The sequence below is a fragment of the Phyllostomus hastatus genome, unplaced genomic scaffold, assembly GCF_019186645.2.
Source record: "Phyllostomus hastatus isolate PE091 unplaced genomic scaffold, TTU_PhHast_1.1 phas_contig_150, whole genome shotgun sequence".
Taxonomy (NCBI): domain Eukaryota; kingdom Metazoa; phylum Chordata; class Mammalia; order Chiroptera; family Phyllostomidae; genus Phyllostomus; species Phyllostomus hastatus.
The window spans coordinates 5,125,770-5,148,698 of NW_025333611.1; the positions used below are offsets into that span (position 1 = coordinate 5,125,770).

At 54.1% G+C, this 22,929-nt stretch overlaps 2 protein-coding genes across 4 annotated transcripts in view; both read left to right on the plus strand.

Moving 5' to 3' along the window:
• The window catches only part of SH3PXD2B (SH3 and PX domains 2B), a 79,448-nt gene extending 72,612 nt beyond the window's left edge, over positions 1-6,836 (plus strand). For all 3 annotated transcript variants that reach the window (XM_045823811.1, XM_045823820.1, XM_045823828.1), the window contains one exon: positions 727-6,836. In XM_045823811.1, the coding sequence (XP_045679767.1) occupies positions 727-2,286 (1,560 nt within the window). In that variant the 3' untranslated portion in view covers positions 2,287-6,836. The remainder of the gene's footprint in view (positions 1-726) is intronic.
• A 13,841-nt stretch (positions 6,837-20,677) lies between these two features.
• UBTD2 (ubiquitin domain containing 2) overlaps positions 20,678-22,929 on the plus strand; it is a 35,230-nt gene continuing 32,978 nt past the window's right edge. The window contains exon 1 of the mRNA XM_045823440.1: positions 20,678-21,169. Coding sequence (XP_045679396.1) covers positions 21,100-21,169 — 70 coding nt within the window. The 5' untranslated portion in view covers positions 20,678-21,099. The remainder of the gene's footprint in view (positions 21,170-22,929) is intronic.

Sequence of the window (22,929 nt, forward strand, 5' to 3'; positions counted from 1 at the left end):
AGTCCCACGTTTAAGGATACACGTTTCTCACCCAGCAAGGCCCGCAAACACCAGCCAACCGCTTTATTCCGTGTGCAGCCACAGGAGCAGCAACCAGGGCTGGTTTGGGCTGCGTACGGGTTTCATCAGCACCTCTTTAGAATCGTAGCGGACACCACTACGGCCCCGCCCTGCATCCTGACCCCCCTGAGTGTCTGACCTGCAGCTGCCTGCAGGTCCCTGAGGCCCACAGCTTCCCTCCTCCTATGTAGCCTGAGGGCATTGCCCAGAAAGGGGGGGATTAATCCCTTGGGGGGCAGGCACCACTAGGAGTCCGGAGGTAAATGTCCCCGCCCCCAGTGGGACCGTCTGATTCTGCACGGCCCCTCGGAGGGCCCCTGGTGGATTAAGCCCCCGTGGCCGAGAGCTGTAACCTGCTCACAGTGGGCTCTCGCACTCCCCACCCCCTCACTCGTGACTTCCTGAAGTCGCCTCTCACGTGGACCACCTGTCTGCAAGTTCAGGTGTTGGAGAGCGCTTCTGGGGAGCTCCAAAGCTAGACGAGAAACGTCCCCTGTGCGTGAGGTATTCCCGGTACATGGTGGTCTCCGTAGACGGTCCACCAGACACGTGGTCTGGGGACCTGCTGAGCGCAAAGCCCCACTTCTGGAGGCCCAGCTGCCTGTGGGTCTCCGCCGGCTCTGGAGCCCTAACCCACTAAGTACTTCCCTCCGTCCTCCTGTCCAGGTGATCGAGAAGAACTTGAGCGGCTGGTGGTACATTCAGATCGAAGACAAGGAAGGGTGGGCCCCGGCAACCTTCATTGACAAGTACAAGAAGACCAGCAATGCCTCGAGACCCAACTTTCTGGCCCCCCTGCCCAACGAGGTGACCCAGCTCCGGCTGGGGGACGCAGCAGCGACGGAGAGCACCACGGGCGGTGAGGCCAGCGGCCCCTCTCGGCCCCTGCCCGACGCGCCGCTCAGTGCCGCAGACCCCGGGATACCCTGGTCCAAAGACTGGAAGGGGGGCAAGGAGGGCCCGCGAAAGGGGTCTTCAGACGCGTTGTGTGCAGGCTACGAGGAGATCTCGGAGCGCGACCCGGAGGAGAAGCCCAGCCTGCCCCCCCGGAAAGAGTCCATCCTCAAGTCCGAGGGGGAGCTGCAGGAGCGGGAGCGGCAGAGGGCGGAGCAGCTGCGGGGCTCCTCGCCCAAGCCCCCCAGCGTGATGCTGCCGATGATGCCAGCCAAACACAGCCCCCCGGCCCGGGACGGCAGGAGGCCAGAGCCCAGACCCGACAGGGGCAAGCTGTTCCAGCTGAAAAACGAGATGGGGCTGGAGTGTGGCCACAAGGTCTTGGCCAAGGAGGTGAAGAAGCCCAACCTGCGGCCCATCTCCAAGGCCAAGGCTGACCCACCGGAGGAGAAGCCGGAAGCCATGCCCCAGAACCCCTTCTTAAAGTCCAAACCTCAGGTCAGGCCCAAGCCGGCTTCCTCCCCCAGGACAGAGCCACCTCAGGGCGACGACCAAGTGGACCTCTGCCACCTCAGGAGCAAGCTCAGGCCTGCCAAGTGCCAAGACAAGCCCTCGCTGGATGGAGAGAGCAGCCACCAGGCCTGTGGGGGCCAGGACGTGGCCGGCGGCCGCAGCTTCCTCCCGGGGGAGGGGCCTGGCCGGGCACAGGACCGGACCGGCAAGCCGGAGGGGCCCAGCCCCAAGGAGACGACGCCCTGCAGAGCCCCTCCGAGGCCAGCCAAGACCACGGATCCTGTGCCCAAGAACGCGCCCGTGCCTCTCCAAGACGCTCCCCAGCAGCAGAGACCCATGATCCCGCCCCGCAGACCACCGCCCCCCAAGAAAACCTCCGCGTCCAGGCCGCTCCCCGAGGCCCGAGGGCCACAGCGGGAGGCCGGCGAAGGCCGGGCAGCCCCTGTCCCGGGCCGCGCCCTGCTGGTCCCTCCAAAAGCCAAACCTTTCCTTGCCAACTCCTCAGGGGGCCAAGACGACAATCCAGGCAAAGGCGGGCTGGGCCCAGGGCCGGGGCCGGGGCCTCGGATGGTGGGCAAGATGGGAGAAAACCGGGAGAGGGTGGCCGCAGCCCCCCTCCCCAGCGCCGACAGCCTGAAGGACCTGTATGTGGCCGTGGCCAACTTCGAGGGCGATGAAGACACAAGCAGCTTCCAGGAGGGGACGGTGTTCGAGGTCCGAGAGAAGAACAGTAGCGGCTGGTGGTTCTGCCACGTCCTCAGCGGGGCGCCCTCCTGGGAAGGGTGGATTCCTTCCAACTATCTCAGAAAGAAGCCCTAGCCTCCTCCCCCCTTCCCCCCCGCTGTCAGGGCAGGGGCCTGTGTGTCCCTGCTGGTTTTGCCCACATATTTAATATGCCTCTTAATTTATCATTCTCCACGCAGCTCCGGAGGAAGGAAGGCTCCGGAGAACTGTGGTTTCTTCCCTCCCATGGGCAGGTCGGCCCTCCCACCACGGCAGCCCCTGGGGGCTCAGAGGTTACACGCTTGCTCTCTCTCCACCCACCGTCCCTGCCTGAAGGCCAGTGGCATTGCCGCCAAGCTCCTCTGCCCACCCAGCAGCGCCACTGGGACTCCCCAAGGCCTCCAGGACCAGAACCCCCCCCCACCATCTGGAGAAACCACACAAAGGGTTTCTCGTTGCTTGGACCCAGCGAAGGAAGGGGCAGCCCCCACAGTCCGTGACAGCTGACTCCAACTCCTCCACGTGCTGAAAAGCCCAGCGACGTTCTGTTCACCCAGTTTCCAAAATGCTTGGCACCAAAAAGGGCTTCACCCTATGGAAGTGGGCTCTGTGGCCAATCCCAAAAGGGGGTGTCCTCCTCTCCAAGGCCTCAGGCCCCGGGGGCTCTCAGGTTTGACTGGCTGCGGCCCATGCTGCCTCCCATCGCCTGTCTCGGGAGCCCGATGGGTCCAGAAGGGGTGAGTCCAGCCTGGAGCTCGCAGCACTGCCAGGCTCCAGGTGGCCCCCTCCCCGCCCCGGGGCGTTTCACTCCGTCAGCCCTGAGCAAGAATCTCAATGTTTGTTTGGAAGGGGGACCGTTCCCAAGCCACGCTCCTGTGTGAGCGCCGCCCCTGCCGAGTCGCTGGTCAGTGCCACACCCCGTGTGCCGCACTCCCATCCACGCTGAGCCCTCCCTTGTGAGGGCACGCCCCTTCCATAGAGGAGGCACCGAGGCTTTGGGGTGCCCCGGGCACACCAGCTGGGAGGAGGGGGAGAGGGTTGCATCCAGGCCGGCTCGACCTCCAGGCCTGTGCCCTTCACCCCGGAGGAGGCCGGCCGGGCAGGGAAGGGAGAAGCGTGGGTGTCAGAGCCCGTGTTTTGCTCCTGCGCTGGGGTCCCGTAGGGAGAGTTGAGGGCGCCAAGAGAGCTCAGGGGGTCCCTCGTGCCAGCCTTGAGGGGCCCTGGTGGCTCTAGGACCAGCCGCTAGTTCTCCTGTTGAGCTGAGTGTAGTGAGCAGTGGTCCCCTCAGGTGACAGGGACCCAAGGGCCAGGCAGATGCCTCCTGTCACACTCTGCTGCTGCTGCTGCTGCTGCTGCTGCGTTCTGGTTTCCCTAGTTTTCTCCCCCGCTCCCCCAGCACTCTCCTTCTCGGTCTCACTGGGAGGAACCCAGGGCAGCCGTCCCGCCCATGTCGAGGGTGCAGTTCACCTAGAGTCACGGTCACGTACAGGACCAGAACCAGGTCCCCGGCTTGCCAGTTCCCCGCAAGGAGCTTCTGCCGGAGGACCAGGCTGCCTGGGGGTGAGGGGGCAGTGCCCCTCCTCCTCCCGCCCTGCCTTGAAGAGGAGGAGGAAGTGGCCCTGTCCTGCCGCCCCAGAGTCGCCTGTTCAGAGGGTCCCTTGGCTGCAATGCTTTTGGAGCCACAAAGCCAGCTTTCCTGGGGATGCTCGCTGTCCACCTGCCTCACCGAAGGTCCTCTGCCCTCCCCCCACCCCACCAGGTGGACCCTGGGTGTGTCTGCGGAAGAAGGAGCGTCCTTAGACCTGTACTGTACTGTCCTGGTCCTTCAGTCGGTCTGAGGGTCCTGTCCCTGAGGATCTTGGGGCAGGGCCCTGAGGTGCTCCTCTAGAACCGTGGGTGGGGGGTCCCCTTGCTCAGGAGGAGGCCCCGCAGCGTGTTTTCCTGAGTGATCCACTTTGGTTCAAACTGCTTTTATGAAGCTGTTAGGCAGGATTTGACTCACGCGTTTCAAAAGACAAAGCTCTTTAAGTTTTTTTTCCTGACTCACTTTGTGCTTTCATTGACCTTTCCAAGAATTCTGTGGGCGCCTGCCCCGTGCTAGGCGCCGGGTGGACCAGGCTGCGTGCGGCTGCCTGCCTGGCTGGACGAGCTGCGGTTCTGTTTGCTGATTCCACCGAAAGGGTTTGACTTTGACCTCATTCCCTCCTCCCGGGAGTCAGCTGGGTGGGAACGCGCTGGTTCTTTCTTTCTCTGGCCAGAACGTTCTTTCTGCAAATGAAAGAACTTGCCTTTGTTGTCGTTGTTGTTGTTGTTGTTATTGCTATTATTATTATTGTTATTATTATTATTCTGACGGGAATGAAGGTACAGAAGCCACATTTCTCTCCATTCACTGTTGTTCCTCAGGATACTCTGTGTCCTGAGTACTCCTCTCTCGAGCTCCTCTGCCACAGCCGTGGGCACTTCCCCGGGCGCCTGGAAGTTGCGGGGGGAGGGAGGTTTTGACTGTGGACTTAGGGCTACACCACCCAGGGCGGTGGCCACTCTTCGTGAGCAACTGACGGAGCGTGTGCAAGACCGCCCCGGAGTTCCGGCTGTGGGAATGGCCTGGGCCGTGGGAGTAACCCCCGCTCCAGGCCCCGGCAGGTCCCTGCTTTAACTCAGTGCCCACGACAGCCCTGTGGGGGCGGGGGTGGGGGGTCAGTCCCGATCTGCAGTGAGAACACAGGCCCAGGGGATGAGGCCCCATTCCTAGCATCATGTGAACAGTGGCAGTGACCGAGCCGAGCCTGGAATCCAGGGGTTTTCCCCCGCCCGATGCCCGTGACTTCCTCTGTCACCAGCCGTGAAACGTCCTTGGGGCCTCCTGGGAGGCAGGTGGCCCTCCTTCTGGCTTGGAGTCTCCCTGTCCCCCACCCCACGATTAGACGATTAGACCCGTCCGCTTCCGACAGGCAGACACGGGCAGGGTTCTCTGCTCTTCTCGGCCCTGCTTGCTTCCTGCGTCTCACCTTACGTCTTAACGTAGAACCACAGCTGTGGTGCCGCCAGATCTCTGCAAGAATCTGAGTTTTAAGGGCCTCCACTGGATGAAACGGGCCTTTACTCAACATTGTCACTCAGACGTTGTTCGCTATTGATGGGGGTTGGGGGTTAGGTCCTTGTCCTGGGGGCGAGGCCCCAGCTGGAACCGCTGGTCATGCCGTCACTTTGGAGGAGTCACGAGGGCCCAGGCCAGCCTTCTAGCCGACGCCGGGAGCCACCGCCACGGGCCTTGTCGTGTCCATTTCTCAGGCTACACTCCAGGCCTGAAAACTTCGGGGATTTCGTCACCAGGTGGCACAGAGGAAAACAGACTTGCCACATTCAAGGGCAGGTGCCGAATCTCCCCAAGGTTTGGAAGGACCCGAGGGGCGGACCAGCCTAGTATTGATGCAGCCTGTGCCGATGCCAGCACGGAGCGGTGGTGGGGAGGACCTGCTTCGGCCCCCCAGTAGCTGGCCCCTGGACAGCGAGACGGTGAGGGCCCGTGGCCTGCCTCCCAGCCTTGCCTTGCGCTGAGTCTCCAAGTGCCGGGTCTGCCCGCCCCTGGGAGGCCTCGCCCTGCTCTTTGAACTGTGACAGTGGGCACGCAACAGCCTTAGCCGCGCACGGCAGCCTTGTCCCCCCTGGTTGTCCAGGCCCTTCCTTCGGGGCTGCCAACAGCCACGCCGTGGATTCCCATGCGTCAAACTGTGGCCTGAACGGGTGGCGGCTGGCTCACGCCGAGGCCTGAGGGTGCAGGGTGCCCTCCCTCCGCCTGGAGGAATCGCTCCGACCTTGGCTAAGGTTCTGACTCTGCGGAGTTAAAACCAGGAGGCCGCCCAGGTGTGGAGGACCCTTCCCGCCCCAGGCGTGACCGTCCACGTGGTGGGGTGACGTCTGGTTTCTGGTGCTACCCTGCGGGTCACTGAGCCGCTCCCCACGCTGCAGCATTCCATCCCCTCCCCATTTCTGCCCTTCACGCTAAAGGAGGCCTTCCCGGCTCCCGTCGGGGAGAAAGGGGGCTCAGTCTCTGCTTCCCTGAAGAAGCTGAACCCGGGGCCACCGCCAGCCAGCAGCCTTCTCTTCCAGCTCTTCCGTCGACGCCCCCAAGGAGGTGCCCGCCAGGCTCGCTCCAGCAGCGAGCAACTGCAGGGCCACCAAGGCGCCCACAGTTGGCCCCCGCATGTGCCTGCCATTGTCAGCAGCGCCGCTTTCACTCTCCCGGGGGTGGTGAGCAGCTGCGGCCACCTTAGCTGCAGCCTGCACGTCCCACTTCAGGGAGCCCCCGAGGGAGGAGGCTGTCACCTGCGTCCCTCCAGGAACCGTGGGCCCCGCCGGCATGGGCCCACCACCCTGCGTCCGCTCGCAGGGTGATGCCGGACACCTCTGGATGCGCAGCGCTCCCTCTGCCCTTGGCGCACACAGATTCCGGTGGTGGGTTTTGTTTCCTTTGAACACACGCGAAAATCCACGAGGATATATAATGTGAGGGGGAGGGGTGATGAACAGTTAGCTGTAGCATGTATAGACGATATACTTACCATTAGACTGTTCCTTTCTTTCTTTCTTTTTTTTTTAAATAAAAAAACATGCTTGACTGGTTTCAAGCCCCGTTGTGAAAATGCGGTGTCTGTGGACTTTATTTGGCTCAAGAAAGGGGGCGTCACTTTGTGGCCCGGCATCTGGGCCTGGAGCTTTGAGATCAGAGGACAGAAGCCTATGGGAGCTTTTATGTCTGGGCGTTGCCCAGAAATGGGAGTGACCTCTCTCTTCGGACCCTCGCGCACCTTGATTCTCTCAGCTACAGGGTCCGGAAGCCAAGGGGAAGCTGGGTGTCCCCCACATGTTCTCAGCTCTGCCTGCACTCACAGGGCCCGGGAGGGAGTCTCGAGTGTGTCGCTGGTGCAGTCTACGGACGGACAGGCAGGCGCGTGCTGGAGGGCGCGGCTCTGCGGGGACTGCCCAGGCCGGCTTTTGCCCGGAGGTGGAGGCCATTGTCTGACCTTTTAGTACTTTCCCGAGGGCAGAGCTGAGACAAAACCAACCCCGACGTGGAGTCTTTCTGTGTCCCAGGTGAGTCTTCAAACAAAATGACACGGCCACCCATCTTCTAGGGGGAGGAGGAGAGGACCGGCAGAGCCCCCGAACAGAAGAACTGCGGGGGGTGGGGGGGTTTACATACACTGTTCATCCCCCCTTGGAGGAGGCATAGGAAGGCAGGCAGTGTGCTCTGGCAGACCTGGCCTAGGGGTCCTGGTCCTTCATGCACTTGTTCATTACGTCTGTTCCCATGAGAAGGGAGAATCATGTGGTTCCGGTCCCCTTGGGGACGTTTTCTCCCAACTCTTCCAAACCAGGAGCGCTTAGCCGTAACAGGACCCGTGCCCATGGCCTGGGCTTCCCCGGTGGGTGCAAAGGGCACAGGCCTCATGGGCCAGAAAGGGATGGGAGCCGGGCGTGGTCAGGAGCCAGACCTGGCCTCCTTGCCTGGGCACTCTCCCATCGCCTTCCTGCAGGCCCAGAACCAGCCCCCATCACTCCTGTGACACTGGCCCAGAAATGCCGCACCGAGCACCGGCCAGCTCCCGTTCACACACCGGCCAACACCCTCCTCTCCATGGTCACGGTGAACTTGTGGATCCGAGACTCACGTCATGGGGCCACTCCTCTGAGCCCAGGGTCCCGAATGTCCATGCCTCTTCCAGCCCAGTGTCCCCCTGGTCCTCACATTCTTGCTACCCGTGCTTTCCAGGCAATGGTCCCCAAACTTGAGTGACCATGAGAATTAGGCAGGGAGCTGTGAGGTGTACCTTCCTGGGCTGCACCCCCTGGGAGTCGGAATCAGCAGGCGTCTGCACCCATGAAAAAGTCCGTTGTGAGGAGATAGTGTGCGTGTTCACTTCCAGGAAATGGCCAGACTCAACCAACACCTTGCCTGGCGTGCTCTTAAAGTGCTCAGAAAACAGTGCTCTGTACTGTTGCTAACTGTGTCACCGTAAGTTTTCTGAGCATTTGCTGTGTTCCAGGCCCGTGGGCCACGCTACATACACTTATTTCATCCTAAACATTCTCCGTGAACCTGATGTCTGCACTTGACGTATGAAGGCAGTGGGTCCAGTCTCCCAGAGCTGGTGCCGTGTCTGGTCCTACGCAAGCTCTTTTGCCCGATACTGTGTCCCCTTCCAGATGCTAATCCAATACAGATCTCACCCTGATGTAATTACTTCCTGGGTTCAAGAGCATCCTCAAGAAACACTTCCTCTTTCAAAAACCTAAGTCCATACCTAAGGAAAAGGGCTAACTTTTGTTGAGTACACGCTGTTGGCTGGAAACCTTGTAGGTTATCTATTGAATCTTCGCTACAGTTGTAGGTAGGAATTATACCCATTTAATGGATGGAAATTAATAGTCTGAGAGACTAAGTTTACCCATGGTCACAGCTAATCTGGGGATGGACCTGGGGGTCTAACTCCAAAGCCCCTTACACTGAAAGAGCTGGAGAAGACTCCCAAATCTGTTATCTTCATTCACCATTTTCCAAAGTGCCTTTTCCAGGACAAGCATCAATAAATATTTTTAAATTAGTGTTCGGTGGACACGTTAGTTCGAGCAGTGCTGGGTGATATAAATGGTTTCTTGAAGGCAGGACTTCTCAAAGCTCATTATATAATAACCTGCAGCATGAAGGAGAGGGAGGTTAGATTTGGTTGTTCAAACGCACGTGACCAGACCATGCACACTTCACAGAGCATCTGGCAGGAGCAGTGTTTCACACGGGAAATAATACACCGGAGCATGTCCAATTCTACATTTCAGCCCTGCCTTGAACTCTCGTTGAACACACCCCTAGCTGGCCCCTAACCCTAATTCCAGCTGCAACTCCCCCACTCAGCGCGACCCAGTCTTCCCTGCTAACGTTGGTGGTATCAGAGCACACGGAACTTCTGTGAATGCAGGGCTGCACGTGAACTTGGAAGTTTCCTGTTTGCTCTTGGCCAAACTCGGCCAAATCTGGATGGACTTCCTGCTGCGAGATGGCCACAGGTAGGAAACCGTGGCCAGGTTTCCTACCTGGTATTCGGAGAATACGCCAGGGGGAGAATTTATTTCCTCCCCCACAAACGAGCTTTCCTTCAGAGACCTGTCCATTCCTGGCAGTGTTCAGAGCATTCAAGTTCAAGTTAATAAAGCCCAGGTTCATCTCTCAGGACCCAGGAAGCTCAGACCCTACAATGAATTATATTTTCTAATTCCTTTCAAGTGCATGGGACTTGGCCGCACACTTGTGCAATGCAGTATAAAAGAGTGGTCTTCGGACATTTTTTATTATATGCTATCAATACAGTGTTTAGGTTTACTAAGTGAATATATCATGTCCAAGATTGTTCGGTGGGAGATTTTTACACGGTGTGCCTGGGCTCCTGTCCACGTGAAGAGAGCTCTGTTAGGCCAATGCGCCGGCCCTCCCTGTCTCCCTGGGGGAGAAGAGGGAGTTGTCCCAATGACTGATATTAAGGGGAGAAGGAGTCAGGCACTCAGAGCTCAGCCCCTCCATCTCCTCTGTGTGTGGGGGGGGGTCCAATGTCCTCAAGGGCACACCTCTCACTTGGCTCCTGGTGGGGGAGGCGTCATGGTAAAGGGCGCCCCCCAAAGAGTCCTGTACTCTTCGGGGGCGCCTGGGCCTGGGTCAGTGAGTGTGTCTGATTCTGGGGTGCAGGCTCAGGAAACCCATGACTGTAGCCCACCTCACCTAAGCCGGACGCTGCCACGGCTGTCTCGAGAATAAAGGGGACATCTTGTTCTCCATTCACCAGATCCCTCCCTGCCTCTCTCTCGGTTTTGAACTCAGGTGAGGAAAAAGGGGAGCAATTTGTAGGCTTCTTTAAAACTGTCTCTTGGGCCCTGGCTGGTGTGGCTCAGTGGACTGGGCGCCGGCCTGTGAACCAAAGGGTCGCTGGTTGGATTCCTAGTCGGGGCACCTGCCTGGGTTGTGGGCCAGGTCCTCAGTAGGGGGCGCTCAAGAGGAAACCACACATGGATGTTTCTCTCCCTCTCTTTCTCTTTCCCTTCCTCTCTCTAAAAATAAATAAATAAAATCTAAAACAAAAAATATCTATAGGCTGCTGATGAGGCTAATTTTAGCTGATGTACCATAATAAAATACAGGGTCTGGCACAAATAATGTCCCTTTTACATGACAAGACCTTTCATTACAAAGTCATAAGCATGTAATTCTGCAACATAACAATATCACACGCAAGCACACCACATGACATCTTAGGTGCAAGGTTCAAAATGCTGTCCATTTCCTGTGAGACACTCATGTACCCTACCAACCACACTCAACAGCATTATGTCTGTCGGACCTTGTATATATACACAAAATTAAGATTATCTAAAGGATAAACTGAAGGGTTTATAATTAGAAGATCTAATTTCCCACTGTGCTTCAGTGACAAGTCCGATCCGCGCCCTGAAATGCAAGGACCCCACTTGGTAAACCACTGACAAAGGAACGATGAATGGACTTCGGGGTTAGACAGAGCTGGGTTTGAGTTCTGGCTCTGACGATGCTTTACCTCTGTAATACTTCGCATCCTCTTCTGTAAAATGGGGGCGAGAAAGCCCTTCCAACAGAGTCGTGAAGATGAATACAAATAATGTATGCCTCACCCATAGAATTTATAGCCTTCAAATATTTTCATTGCCTAATGCAGGAGTTGGCAAACTTCTTCTTCAAGAGTCAGATAATAAATATTTTGGGCCTTGGGAGCCAAGAGGCAAACCCAGAAGGTTATGCAAGGACTTGCATAACTATTTAAAATGTAACCGTTTAGCACGGAAAACCCATTCTTAGCTCTGCACAAAAACAAGCAGCTGGATGGATCAGGCCCAAAGACGATGGTTTGCCAACCCCCAGGCCTGGTGTAGCTCCTATTTTATTACTTTGTTCTCACTGAAAGTTTTTCCAAAGTGTGGTTACAGAATATCAGTCCCTCACATGATCGTGACAAAGCACTGTGTGGTCAAACCCACTTGGCAGACGCTGCGCGAGTGTCATCCCAGCCTCCCTCCTCGGGGGCCCATGTCACACAGCGCACGGTGGGGGCTCTGAGAATTCTGTGGGAAAGAAGCTCTTTGCCCTGCTTCCGTCCAGGGTCCCCAAGCTGTATTTGACAACAGGATTCTTTTTTTTTTTTAATGTGATGTTGATGAACATCCCAGAGAACACACTTTGGAAGATGACATCGTAGATGCTAGAATTGAATCATTATTCCAAATGTTGCAGTGTTCGGTTGGGTCTGGGCCCCACGATGCTTCTCCAGGACTCTGACTCGGAGAGCATGTCGGCGTATGTTCAGCAGAGTACCCGGGGCCAGCTCGGTCCTCCGTTTGAAAGAACCGCAGATGGGCCGATTTTTCTCCCCGAGTTTATCTCGGGCCCGGAAGAATGTTCCCTTGGAGGGCCCTCTGGAAGTCCCCCGTAGAAGGATCGGGATGCCTGGTACAGCACTTGCGCCCCTTGGGGAGTAAGCAACGGCTTTGGGGTGGCCTTGGAGGAGACCCGTGAACCCGGTCCCATCTTTGCTGCTGTGAAGATGGACTTGCTCAACTACTTTCACTGTATTTTTCATTGCGGTAAAACACACACAGCAGCATTTCCCATTTCAACCCTTTTAGGCGTATGGGTTAGCGGCATTAAGTGCATTCACTTCATTGTGCAGCCGACACCACCGTCCATCTGTAGAACCTTTGCAGCTTCCCCAGCTGAGACTCTGCGCTCTTTAAAGGACCCCTCGCTCTCCCCTCCCACAGCCCCCGGTAACCACAGTGCTGCCTTCCGTCTATGAACCCCACTCCTCCAGGTATCTTATGCGAGTGGAGTCATACAGTATTTGTTCTTTGGCTGCTGCCTCACTGCACTTAAAGTCTTCAAGACATTTTGTAGCATGTGTCCACATATCCTTCCTCTTTAAGGCCGAATAATATTCCTCTGTCTATTCATGCCCTGCTGTGTTCATTTTCTCATCTGTCAATGGGCCCTTGGGCTCCTTCCATCTTTCTGCTCTTGGGAACAGTGAGGGGAACGTGAGCATGCAAATATCGAGTCCCTGAGTTCAATTCTTTGGGGTATAAACCCCAGAAGTGGAACTGCTAGATATGTGATTCCGTGTTTTAATTTTTTAATTAATTCTCACCATCAGGGCTTGATGCTCCCCTTTCCTCCACATTCTCCCCGACACCCATCTCTTCTCAATCACGGCCGTGCTCACAGGTGTGCAGCGACACCTCATTATGGTTTTGATTAGCATTTCCCCGATGAGGAGTGGTGCTGAGCACCTTTTCATGTACCTGTTGGCCATCGGTATGTCATTTCTGTAAAAAAAAATGTCTATTTGTATCTTCTGCACACTTTTAAATCAGATTTTTTTATTCTTAGGTTATATGAATTCTTTATACTTTTTGGATATTAATTTCTTACTAGATAGGTGATTTGGAAGTATTTTCTCCCATTTGATGGATTGTCTTTCTTTTCGTTTTGTTGATTTTTTTCTGTGCTGTGGAGAAGTGTTTTCGTTTCACACAGTCCTCCTTGTTTGTTTTTGCTTTGGGTTTTCTGGGTTTTTTTTTTCACCTTTGCTTTGGCCAAATACAAAAAAATCATTGCCAAGGCTGATGTCACTGAGTCTGCTGCCTATGTGTTCTGCTTCGGAGTTTTAAGGTTTCAGGTCTTACATTCAAATCTTTAACCCATTTTGAGTTAAGTTTTGTGTGTAGTGGAAAATAGTGGTCCGGTTTCATTGGTCTGCACGTGGCTGTCACGTGTCCCCAGCACCATTTACTGAAAACCCTCCGCTTTCCCTTTGCCCTGCCCTCGGCTCCTTCGTTAAAGCCACACACTCTGCTGCCTTCAGCCCTCATTGGGCGCAAATACATCACCGACACACGGTCTCACTCTGCTCGGGCTGCTGGAATGGAAGTACCGTGGGCTGAGTGGCTTACACACAACAGAAACTGATTTCACGCAGTTCGGGATGTTGGAAGTCTGCGACCAGAGTGGCAGCGTGGTTGGGTTCTGGGGAGAGCCCTCCTCTGGGTTGCCAAGTGCCCACTTCTTGTCGTGTCCGCCCATGGTGGACAGAGAGCAAGTTGGTTCTCTGGCTCTTTTCTCTTTCTTTTTAATCTGGCCTCTTCGTATAAGGGCACTGTTCTCTTTCGTGAGGGCCCCACCCTCATGACCTAATCACCCCCCTAAAGGCCTTGCCTCCATATATCAACTTGGGGATTGGATTTCAACATAGGAATTTTGAAGGCACATAAACATTCAGTGCATACCATGTATCCAGTCAAACTTGCTTCTTTTCTCATTAGCCCGTGACACCGGAAGTACCAGCCTGGGACTCCAATTCAACTTGCTAACAGAACACAGTTGTTGAGGCTAACGTATGTATGCCTACCCATCTTTCAAAATTATCCCCAAAATGGAAATGCAAAATTTAAACATTCTCGCAGAGAAGTTTTATCCCCAAGTAAGGAAACACTGTTTTCCTGTTTAATCGTAACCATCCCATTAACTGTGCCAGGCCCTGGGGCTGGGCAGACAGACATTCTCTGCTGGAAAGTCTTTTTGCCACCAGCCTCTCCGGTTCCCATAAGCACCCTCAGCGGGCAGAGGAGGGTGTACAGACACTCTGTGTTTGTTCTGGAAGGCATTTGGCAAGTGGTGAGATCACCCAGGGGTGCACTTTCACCCGAGGGCTGGTTCCTCGGGAGTGCACAGCAGCAGGATGTTGAGAGATACCCAAAGATGCTTCTGGAACTTCATTTCAACCCAGAAATTGGTTATAGGGGGGGAAAGGTTGGCAGTAGAAATGTAAGCCATTTAACCACTAAGTTACTTTACACATCTTCATTTTGAAACAAACACAAGCATGTTGTGCAGGAGAATATAAAACTCGCCCGCACCTTTAGGATAAAACCGCAGACTTTGAAGGAATAGTTTCAACGGGTTGGCCCCAGGCCCCAGGACCCTTGCTGAACGTGAGTAAGTAAAGCGTGAGAAACAGTAATCACTTCTGCCCCTGGCAGGTACGGCAAAGCCCAGTAGGAGACCCTGCCTTTCTAGGTGTGCTCTACTCATGAGGCTTATTTTCAATCCAAACCAGATGCCCCATGGGGGATGAAGTGTGGACATTCTCAGAAGTACAGGATGCAGCAGGAGAAAGATGGAGGGGGAGGGGAAGGGAGAGAGCTTTCCTGGGCCTGGCGCTCAAACAACTGCGGCCGAGATGTATTTGATGTGGGTCAGAACCTCATCGTGCTGGGGGCTTAATGCTTAAGGGCTATGCTCCAGCCCCCCTCTAAGGCGGGGGGTCCTAACCTGAAGGACTAGCAACATGCCAAGGTTGCAAAGGTCAGGGGAGGGCCTGAGCCGACTGCATGGCCAGCACAGGAAAGGTCAGGGAGTCTAGACCACATGACCAGCGAGCCATATGCAAGGGAAGGAAAGTCACCCTGGGGCTGAAGTCCCAGCTGAGTTTTGCCCGTCCCTAGGTACCAGGAGTTGTCCACCCTGGTGACCCGCCATAGCAGGCCTGTGGGCCTCGCCCTGCTCATGTCCGTGTAGCTGCCTACCGCACTTTGATCCTCCTTCCATCGCACTGCTGAATTATAAGACTTTAAAAACTCTTTGAGTGGAAGGAAACAAAAGGAAGATTCTTTATACAGAATGTTGCTGCCATGCCAGGTTGCACAGTAATCCTGTGTTTATGTGTCTGTCTCCCCATTGGCCTGGGACCCCTGCTGGCAAGGGATCTGTTGCTTTTCTGTCCTCCGGGTTCGTGGTAAAGCCTGGGTGGGGGTGGTGTTCGTTACAGGGCTTGGTGTCCAGCCGGAGAATGTGCCCACCCAGTTAGAGTGGTGAGAGGGGAAGAAACAAAAAAAAATCAAACACTATAGTATGTGTCTGACACATTTTCTTAATGTGAGACGATGTAGCATGGTAATTAATTTGAGTTTAGGCAGAACTAAATTCTTGCCTATAAAGTGAGGATAATAATAGCGCCTACCCCACCCAGTTGGTGCAAGGATTTAAGGAGTTCTTAGATGGAAAGCGATAGGAACAGTGCTAGCAGTAAACACGCAGTTGATGGTGGCTGTATTATTGTTGTTATTGACATAATCACACACACAAATGATTACTTTTGTATGTAGTGGACATTGTGAGTTTTGGCTGCCTGTAATCTATTTTCCTTTCTTTGGGTGGTATCGCCCTCCTTTTTCTTTGGGGAACCACCATTCTCTTCCTTTCAATTCACAGAATTTGGATGGGACGGGTTTCACTCATTGGCGGCAACAATAAGCACGTGACCTGGACCTGGCCAATCAGGGGAGCTCAGACTTCGGGCGACAACTGGCTCAACAGTGGGCACGTGGGCCAAGCCAAGCCAATGAGACTCAACCTCAGAACGATTGCGGGACTTTGAGGAAGAAGAACTCTTTTCTACCAGGCAGTCTAGACTTCGTGGATTCAGCAGTCTCCGCGGCGCTGTTCTCGGAGGCAGTGGGGCAACCACCAAACTGAGGCAAACTGAAGCCCTAACCCTCACATATTGGTAGAGGGAGCAGAGACTCCGGTCCGGCTCCGTCTCGCTGTCATCAGAAGGTATGTACTTTCAGCTAGGTGGCATATGAGGTATAAAGGTATCCTGTTCGCCACTGCTTGCTTTTAAAAGCAGCGAAAATAGCAAGCTCGGCCGGCCTGTAGCTCTGATACACAAATGCGTCACATGTCTTTAAGGCTTAAAGCCCCCCAGTTACTCCTTATCTATTGTGCATTTTTCTTGTGTTACCCCCCACTTTCAATGAATAAGCAGTCTGTACAGGTGGTATTTTAAGACAATGCCCTCTGGCTGGGCAACGCCCTGGGTAGCTCGAACGATTGAGCACGGGCTGTGAACCAAAGGGTTGTATGTATGATTCCCAGTCAGGGCACATGCCTGGGTTGCAGGCCAGGTCCCTAGTAGGGGGGCGCAAGAGAGGCAATCCCACACTGATATTTCTCTCCCTTTCTTTCTCCTTCCCTTCTCTGTAAAAATTAATAAATTAAATTAAAAAGATAATGCCAATATCCATCCACCTCCTCATCAAAATTCTTCATATATTTCACATGTATTGGTGATTTTTGCCTGAACCAATCTTTGTATTAGATCAGGCTGCTAGAACAGAATATCATCGCAGACCTTTATTTCTCATATACCTCTGGAGGCTGGAAGTCTGAGGTCAGGCGCAAGCGTGGTCAGGTTCTGGTAAGAGCTCTTTTCTCTTTGTATCCTCACATGACAGAGAGAAAGAGAGGCCGAGAGAGGACTAGCTCTCTTCCTCTTCTAAGGACTCTAATCCCAACATGGGGGCTGCTGCACTCTCTTGACCCAATTACCTCCCGGCAGCATGCCACCAAATAGTATCACATTAGGGCATCCACATATGAATGGGGGGGGGGCATAAATATTCAGTCCATAGAAACTACTATAGTTGAAAAATGATGATTTTCCAACTCCAGCACTTCTTCAGATCCAAAGCCACTCTTCATTGCCTGCTCTGTGAAAATGGATATGGGCCCTTTAAATATTGTGCCTTTGCCAGTTGGCACAATGTGTCACTTTGACAGCAGAGGGCACTGGAGAGACATTGCCGGAGGAATTCCCATTTGCTCACTCAGTAGGCCTCCACAGCATGGGTAGCTTCCCCAAGGCCAGGCTCCTGGGATGTGAGCAGCCTGTCCACTGCCCAGCTTCTGCAGCACAGAGAGCTTCTCTCATGTAGCAACTTCAGGGGACGTGGCTGCTCCAGCACCAGGTTCCAGCAACGGCAGCAGCTTCTCCAAGGCCCAGCTCCTGCAAGACACAAGAGCCAACACCACCTAGCAGTTCCCAGCTTCCCCAGCCATTCTCTTTCATAGCAGTTTCACAGCCTAGGATACCTCCTGTGAAGAGCTGTCCTCCATCACCTCCCAGGATGGATCTCCAGCCCCCTCACTGATATGTCACAACAGTAACCTCTCTACTGTTCACCAAACCAGGGTCCTGTCTTCTATGGGAAAGCCTGGCTCTCAGCCCTAGAGGGACCTCTTCCTTAAGTCCTAACCCAGTATTGACTCAGCGCTGGGGACATGGCTGCTTCATAGTCATCCATCCTCTGTTCTTTGGAGTTCCCTTTCCCTTCCAGAAAATTGAAATATCAGACACCAAAACTACAGAAAGAGCTTTAAAGGAAAAAAACCCCCACTATCGACCAGTTCTTCATCGATGCAGATGTAAAAACTCGGAACAAAATTTTAGCAAATTGCATCCAACCGTGTGCTAAAAAGGACAAATATCATGATCGAGTCAGACTTATCCAAGGAATTCAAGATTGGTTTAATACTTGAAAACCCATCAGTGTAATTCATCATAATAACAAACTAAAAAAGGAAAAGCATATGATCATCTCACTGATGCAAAAAGGCATTGGCAAAATCTAAATCCATTCTTGAGTTAAAAAAAGAAATAACTCTCAGGAACTAGGAATAAAATGGAAATTCCTCAGCCTATTAAAGGGCATGTATAAAGACCTACAGCTAGCTTGTACAACATGAAACAACAAAAAAAGCCAATTAAAAAGTGGGCGAAGGGACTTAGATATTTCTCCAAAGAAGATATACAAAGGACCAAACAAGCACATGTAAAGATGCTCAACATCATTCGTCTCTAGGGCAATGCAAATCCACACCACGCTGAGGTACCACTGCATACTCAATACGATGGCTATAACAGTAATAATAACAATTCAAAAAATAGCAAATGAGGTTGTGGATATGGAGAAATTAGAAGCCTCATACATTGCTCATGGGAGGTAAAGTGATCCAGCCACGGTGGAAAACAGTTTTGGTGGTTCTTCCATAAATTAAATATTGAATGACTCTATGACCCATCAATTCTACTCCCAAAAGAATTGAAAGCAGGCATTCAAATGACAATTTGCACACGAATGTTTATAACAGCACTCTTCACAATCGTGAAAAGATAGCAACAACCCAAATGCCCATCAGCTCACGAATGGATAAACAAAATGTGGTCTAGGCACGCAATGGGCTATTACTCAGCCATAAAAAAGGGACAAAGGACTGACACATGTTGCAACATGGGTGAACATTGTACTGTAGACATCATAACCCTTTACCGAAGACCACCTAGGATTCTGTTTGGATAGAAGGTCCAGAACAGGCATAGCGGTAGAGACAAGAAATAGATGAGGGCTGAGCCTGGGGTTTGGCAAGAGATGGGGAGTGACCGCTAATGGTATGTGGTTCTTTCTGGGGTGATGAAGATGTTCTGAAATTGATTGTGCATATACTAAAAACCATCAAATTATACACTTTAAATAGGGGAAATATAGGGCACATGAATTCTGTCTCAATAAAGATGCGATACAAAACAGAAAAGTGCATGCATACACAAGCACCAAGAAGGCAACTTCTGCAGGTCTCAGATAGATGAGGCCTCACCTTAAGTTTAGGTGAAGCTAGATGTAGAGAGAAGAGTTAACTAAGGAGCTTGGAGCATTGTTATGGCCCAGTTTTACAGGCGAGAAACCAAGCTACGCAGAAACTTAGGGTTGCATAGCTAGCACAGGATGGAAGCCAGAGTCCGGCCCAGGAAGTGGAGAGCAGAGCTTGTGTCCTTGCTCTAAGAAAAAGGCAGGATGGAGAACATCCATAGCTAAGAATCTCAGTGAGATTGCTCCCTTCCTAGCGCCAGCTCCACAGTGCTCATCAGAAAGCACTCATCACTTGGGTGCCTACCATCTGTTTAATAGACATCACAAAGTCTTGGTTTCAGCAATTTCTAGAGTGAAATTCAGGACAAAGCAATCCCTTGAAAGATGTTCAGCATGCAGCTCTCCTTCAGAGAAGTGCTGTCTTGTCTGCCTACGTGAATACTCAGCTGAGAATGATGAAGCTGAAGACTCGGTGACATGGTGCCTGAATGTCAGTGCAACCTGTGCCGGCTCAGAAAAGACGCCCATATATAGGCTCTTGAATGTTCACGACTACCCGCAAATTTAATACATTTAACACTGCAGACTTCTATCTCACAAGACATATCCGTGCCTTAAGTATAGGGTTTTGTGGGTTGAGCCCTCAGTTTTATCTGATTATCCGAGGAATACAAGGACCAAAATCTTTCTGCATTTTTTACTATTTCCAACCCCCCCAACCCCCCCATATGAAATAATCCCATGTCAAAGGGTGTGAATATTTTTAAAGGCTCTTGAACCTCATTGCCAAATTGCTTTGCAAAAAGATTGAACCAATTCACACCCCCACCAGCAGTGGATGAAAATATATTTAAATGCAAATTCCAAACTGCAGAGAGGCTCCTTCTTGGATATTTCACTTACATTTCTTTAATGCTAAGCAAAAACTGACCCAAGGATGTTAAAAAAAGTCTGATATAAAAATGGAGCAGATAGTTAGGACAGCTCTTAGGTAGAAATAAGCTCTAGAAAGGCCCAAGCAGGACGATAAAAATTGTAAGGCATCCTCCCAAGAAGCACAATTCTGACGGGACCATTAACAATTTGGCTTCGATGGGGATAGCAGCTGCCAAGAACGTCGGGTGTGGTCAATGTACCAAATTCCAGTTTAGAAACAACAGAGTATTTTATTTGCTTATACTCCACCATACGTCACGGTCTAAAGACAGTTTAAGATACCTAAGGCAGGAGAAGTAGCATTGTGTCTGAGTAATCAACCTCACGAAAACGAACAAACCCACGCCCCTTGAACTACTGGCAGGTCTTATCTCTTCCTACACAGGATGGCTCGCCTCTGTAATCTGAGTTCAGTCTGCAGCCACAAGTGACCACCCCCCCTACTTCTAATAATGGACCACAGTGATTTTAGGGGGCATGAAGGTGGGGCAGGCAAGGGGAAGCCTAGACGGGGCTCTGCACAGGGCAAAAGGTGCCGGGACCTCCACCTTCAGCCGGGATCCCCCTCTGGCAGTTACCGGGGGAGCCGCCCGGTCCCCACCGGCGTGTCTTCCGAGACTTCCATGCCCCGCTCCCACCAGAAAAAGCTGACTCTGGAGGGGGAGCCAGAAACTCGATCGTGCCCCTTTCCACTTTCTCACTTTTGTTTTTCCTTTCCTGCCCCCTCTCCCTTCTTCCCTTGCCTTTCTTTGCGTCTTCCCTTCTTCCTCCTCCACGCCTCCTTCTCCTGCCTCTTCCCCTTGACCGACCCCGGCCCCCCTTTGCCTCCTCTTGGGTTGGGAGCTCCCCTCTTTTCCCCCTCCCCGCCTTTCTTCCTTCTCTGCTTCCTCTGCTCGCGGCCCCGCTCTCAGCCAATCGGCGCGCGGCGCCCCGCGGCCCCGCCCCCCGGTGGTTCCGGGCGGGCCGGACCGAGCCCAGGCCAGGGGTGCGGAGGGCGGCGCCGCGGGGCTGGGGGCGGATGGGGCGCCGCGGGCGGGCGGCGCGAGCGCGGGGATCGCCGGGACGCGGGCGTTCGGGGCTGTGACGGGGCCAGGCGGGCGCTGCGGCCCGCCCGGGATGGGCCAGCCCGGGCCCGGCGGGGCCGAGCCGGAGGGGCGAGCGGCGCGCGGGTCCGGCCTGCGGGGCGGGCGGCCCGGGGGCTGAGGTAGAAGTGGGCGCGGAGGAAGGGGCCGAGCCAAGGCGGTGGGTGGAGCGGCGAGGGGGGCGGAGGCTGGGCCGCGGCGGGCGAGCGGAGCGGAGCGGCGCGCCTGTCCGGAGCTCGGCGGCGGCGGCGGCGCCGGAGGAGGCTGAGCGAGCGGCGGCGGGCCCGGACGAGAGCCGGAGGTGGCGGACGCGGCGCCGGGGGCCCCCATGGGCGGGTGTGTGGGCGCCCAGCACGACTCCTCGGGCAGCCTCAACGAGAACTCGGAGGGCACCGGAGGTAGGTGAGCGCCAGGGGGCAGCCTCGGCCCCCCCATTGTTCCCGGCCAGGCCCGGCCACCTGTCCCGGCCCCCGCGGGCCCGCGGGGAGCGCGGCCGGGGCCCCCGCGCCCCTTTGTCATCCCCTCCTCCACGTCACGCCCCGCGCCCCGTTTCCGGCCGCCCCGCAGGCCGTGGGGTCGCCCCCATCTCTCCCCGGCGCCCGAGGAAAAGTCCTCCGTGCGCAGGGGATGCAGCCCCTCGGCCTGGCGACCGCAGCCCCTCGGCCCGGGAAACTCGGGCGAGAAACTGCCTCTCTGGCCACCTCCCTCCCTTCCCAGCCCGTTTAATTATTCAGGAGCAGGATGGCGGCGCTGGGGCTGCAGAAAAGCGAACCGATGGGGGGTTGGGGAGGGGAGCCGAATGCATTCCCTCCGGTGGGCCCCGCCACATCTCTCCGCACCCTTCCTTGTTCCGCGGAGTTGGCTGGGCTCAGCTTTCCCGAGTTTCAGATGACAGCTGCCCTGGTTGGTTCCAGTTTGGCCATTTAAACCTGCAAGTTTTGGAGCTCGGTCGGGGAAGTCTCCAGTGGCCACAGGCATTATTTTCACGAGGGGTGGGGAGTCGGGCTGCCCGAGTAAAACGTGGCTTCCCGCTGCAGCACGGGGGTGTCGGGCCCGCTGGCCTTCGGGGTGGGCTAGTCACATTCCTCTCGGTCTTACGTAAAGGAAAATGTGTAGGATAAAAGTTCAAATACAACGGGAGAGCCCGACTTCCCGGCAGGATCGGTACCTTAAAAGTTTCCGAACAACGGAGCGCACTTCTGGATCGTACTGGAGATAGTTTGCCGAGGAAAGGTATTTTAATTCAGTCGGTTTTGGAGGACAGCAGTGTAACGAAAAACGTAATCCGGCCTTTCCTTAAACGACCTTTTACCGAGTTCATCCTGTAGCTGGTGTGCGGGTCAGAATGTTGCAGTTCAGGCAGCAGCAGCTTCTGGGAACAGCGAGGGTGACGTGCGGGATGGGTTGTGTTGCAAACTTACTTGGGATGTCTCAAGCCGCGGGGCTTATTTACAAATTCCTGAACTAAATTGTTTGGAGATGAAAGAGTTCACAACTTTTTCTTACGCTAAAAGTTGTTGCTTGCCCTGTCACTCCAGCTCCGTCTTGTAGCTCCTCACTTTTGGTGGCTGGACTTCCTGAGTTCCATGAGGGTTAGCCTGGCCACTTCATTAAAATCTGTGGGTGTCTCGTGTGACTAAATCCCGGGCACGTAGCTGGAAGCTCCGTGAAATGTTTCTTGAAAAAAACCGTCCATGAAAACCGCTACTTGATAGTGCTCGTCAAGTCATAGCATCCTGCCTTAGTGGCGTATTAACAGTGAGATCCTCAGTGACAACAAAGCAGGAAGATAAAAAGAGCATGATTTATTTATTTTTAAAGACATTTTACTTATTTATTTTCAGAGAGAGGGGACTGGAGGGAGAAATGGAGAGAAACACCAAGACGCTGGTCAGGGCTAAAAAGGGTGTGATTTCAAACAGCCTTGGGTTAAGGTCAAATTGGGGGTCACAGTGATTCTTCCTGCTGTGGAGGCGATCATTAAGGGTACCCTAGTATATTAGTGCTTGTGTTTAGTTTACGTTGTTTCACACGTAAGTTAAAATTCTCATACACATGTTTTCTTCTTGGTAATGAACTTGAGCCAACTTATTTAAGCCTTTTGGTAGTGTGGCTTAGGACCAGCCGGGCATTTTAGTGTGGGCTTTTAAAAGCGTGA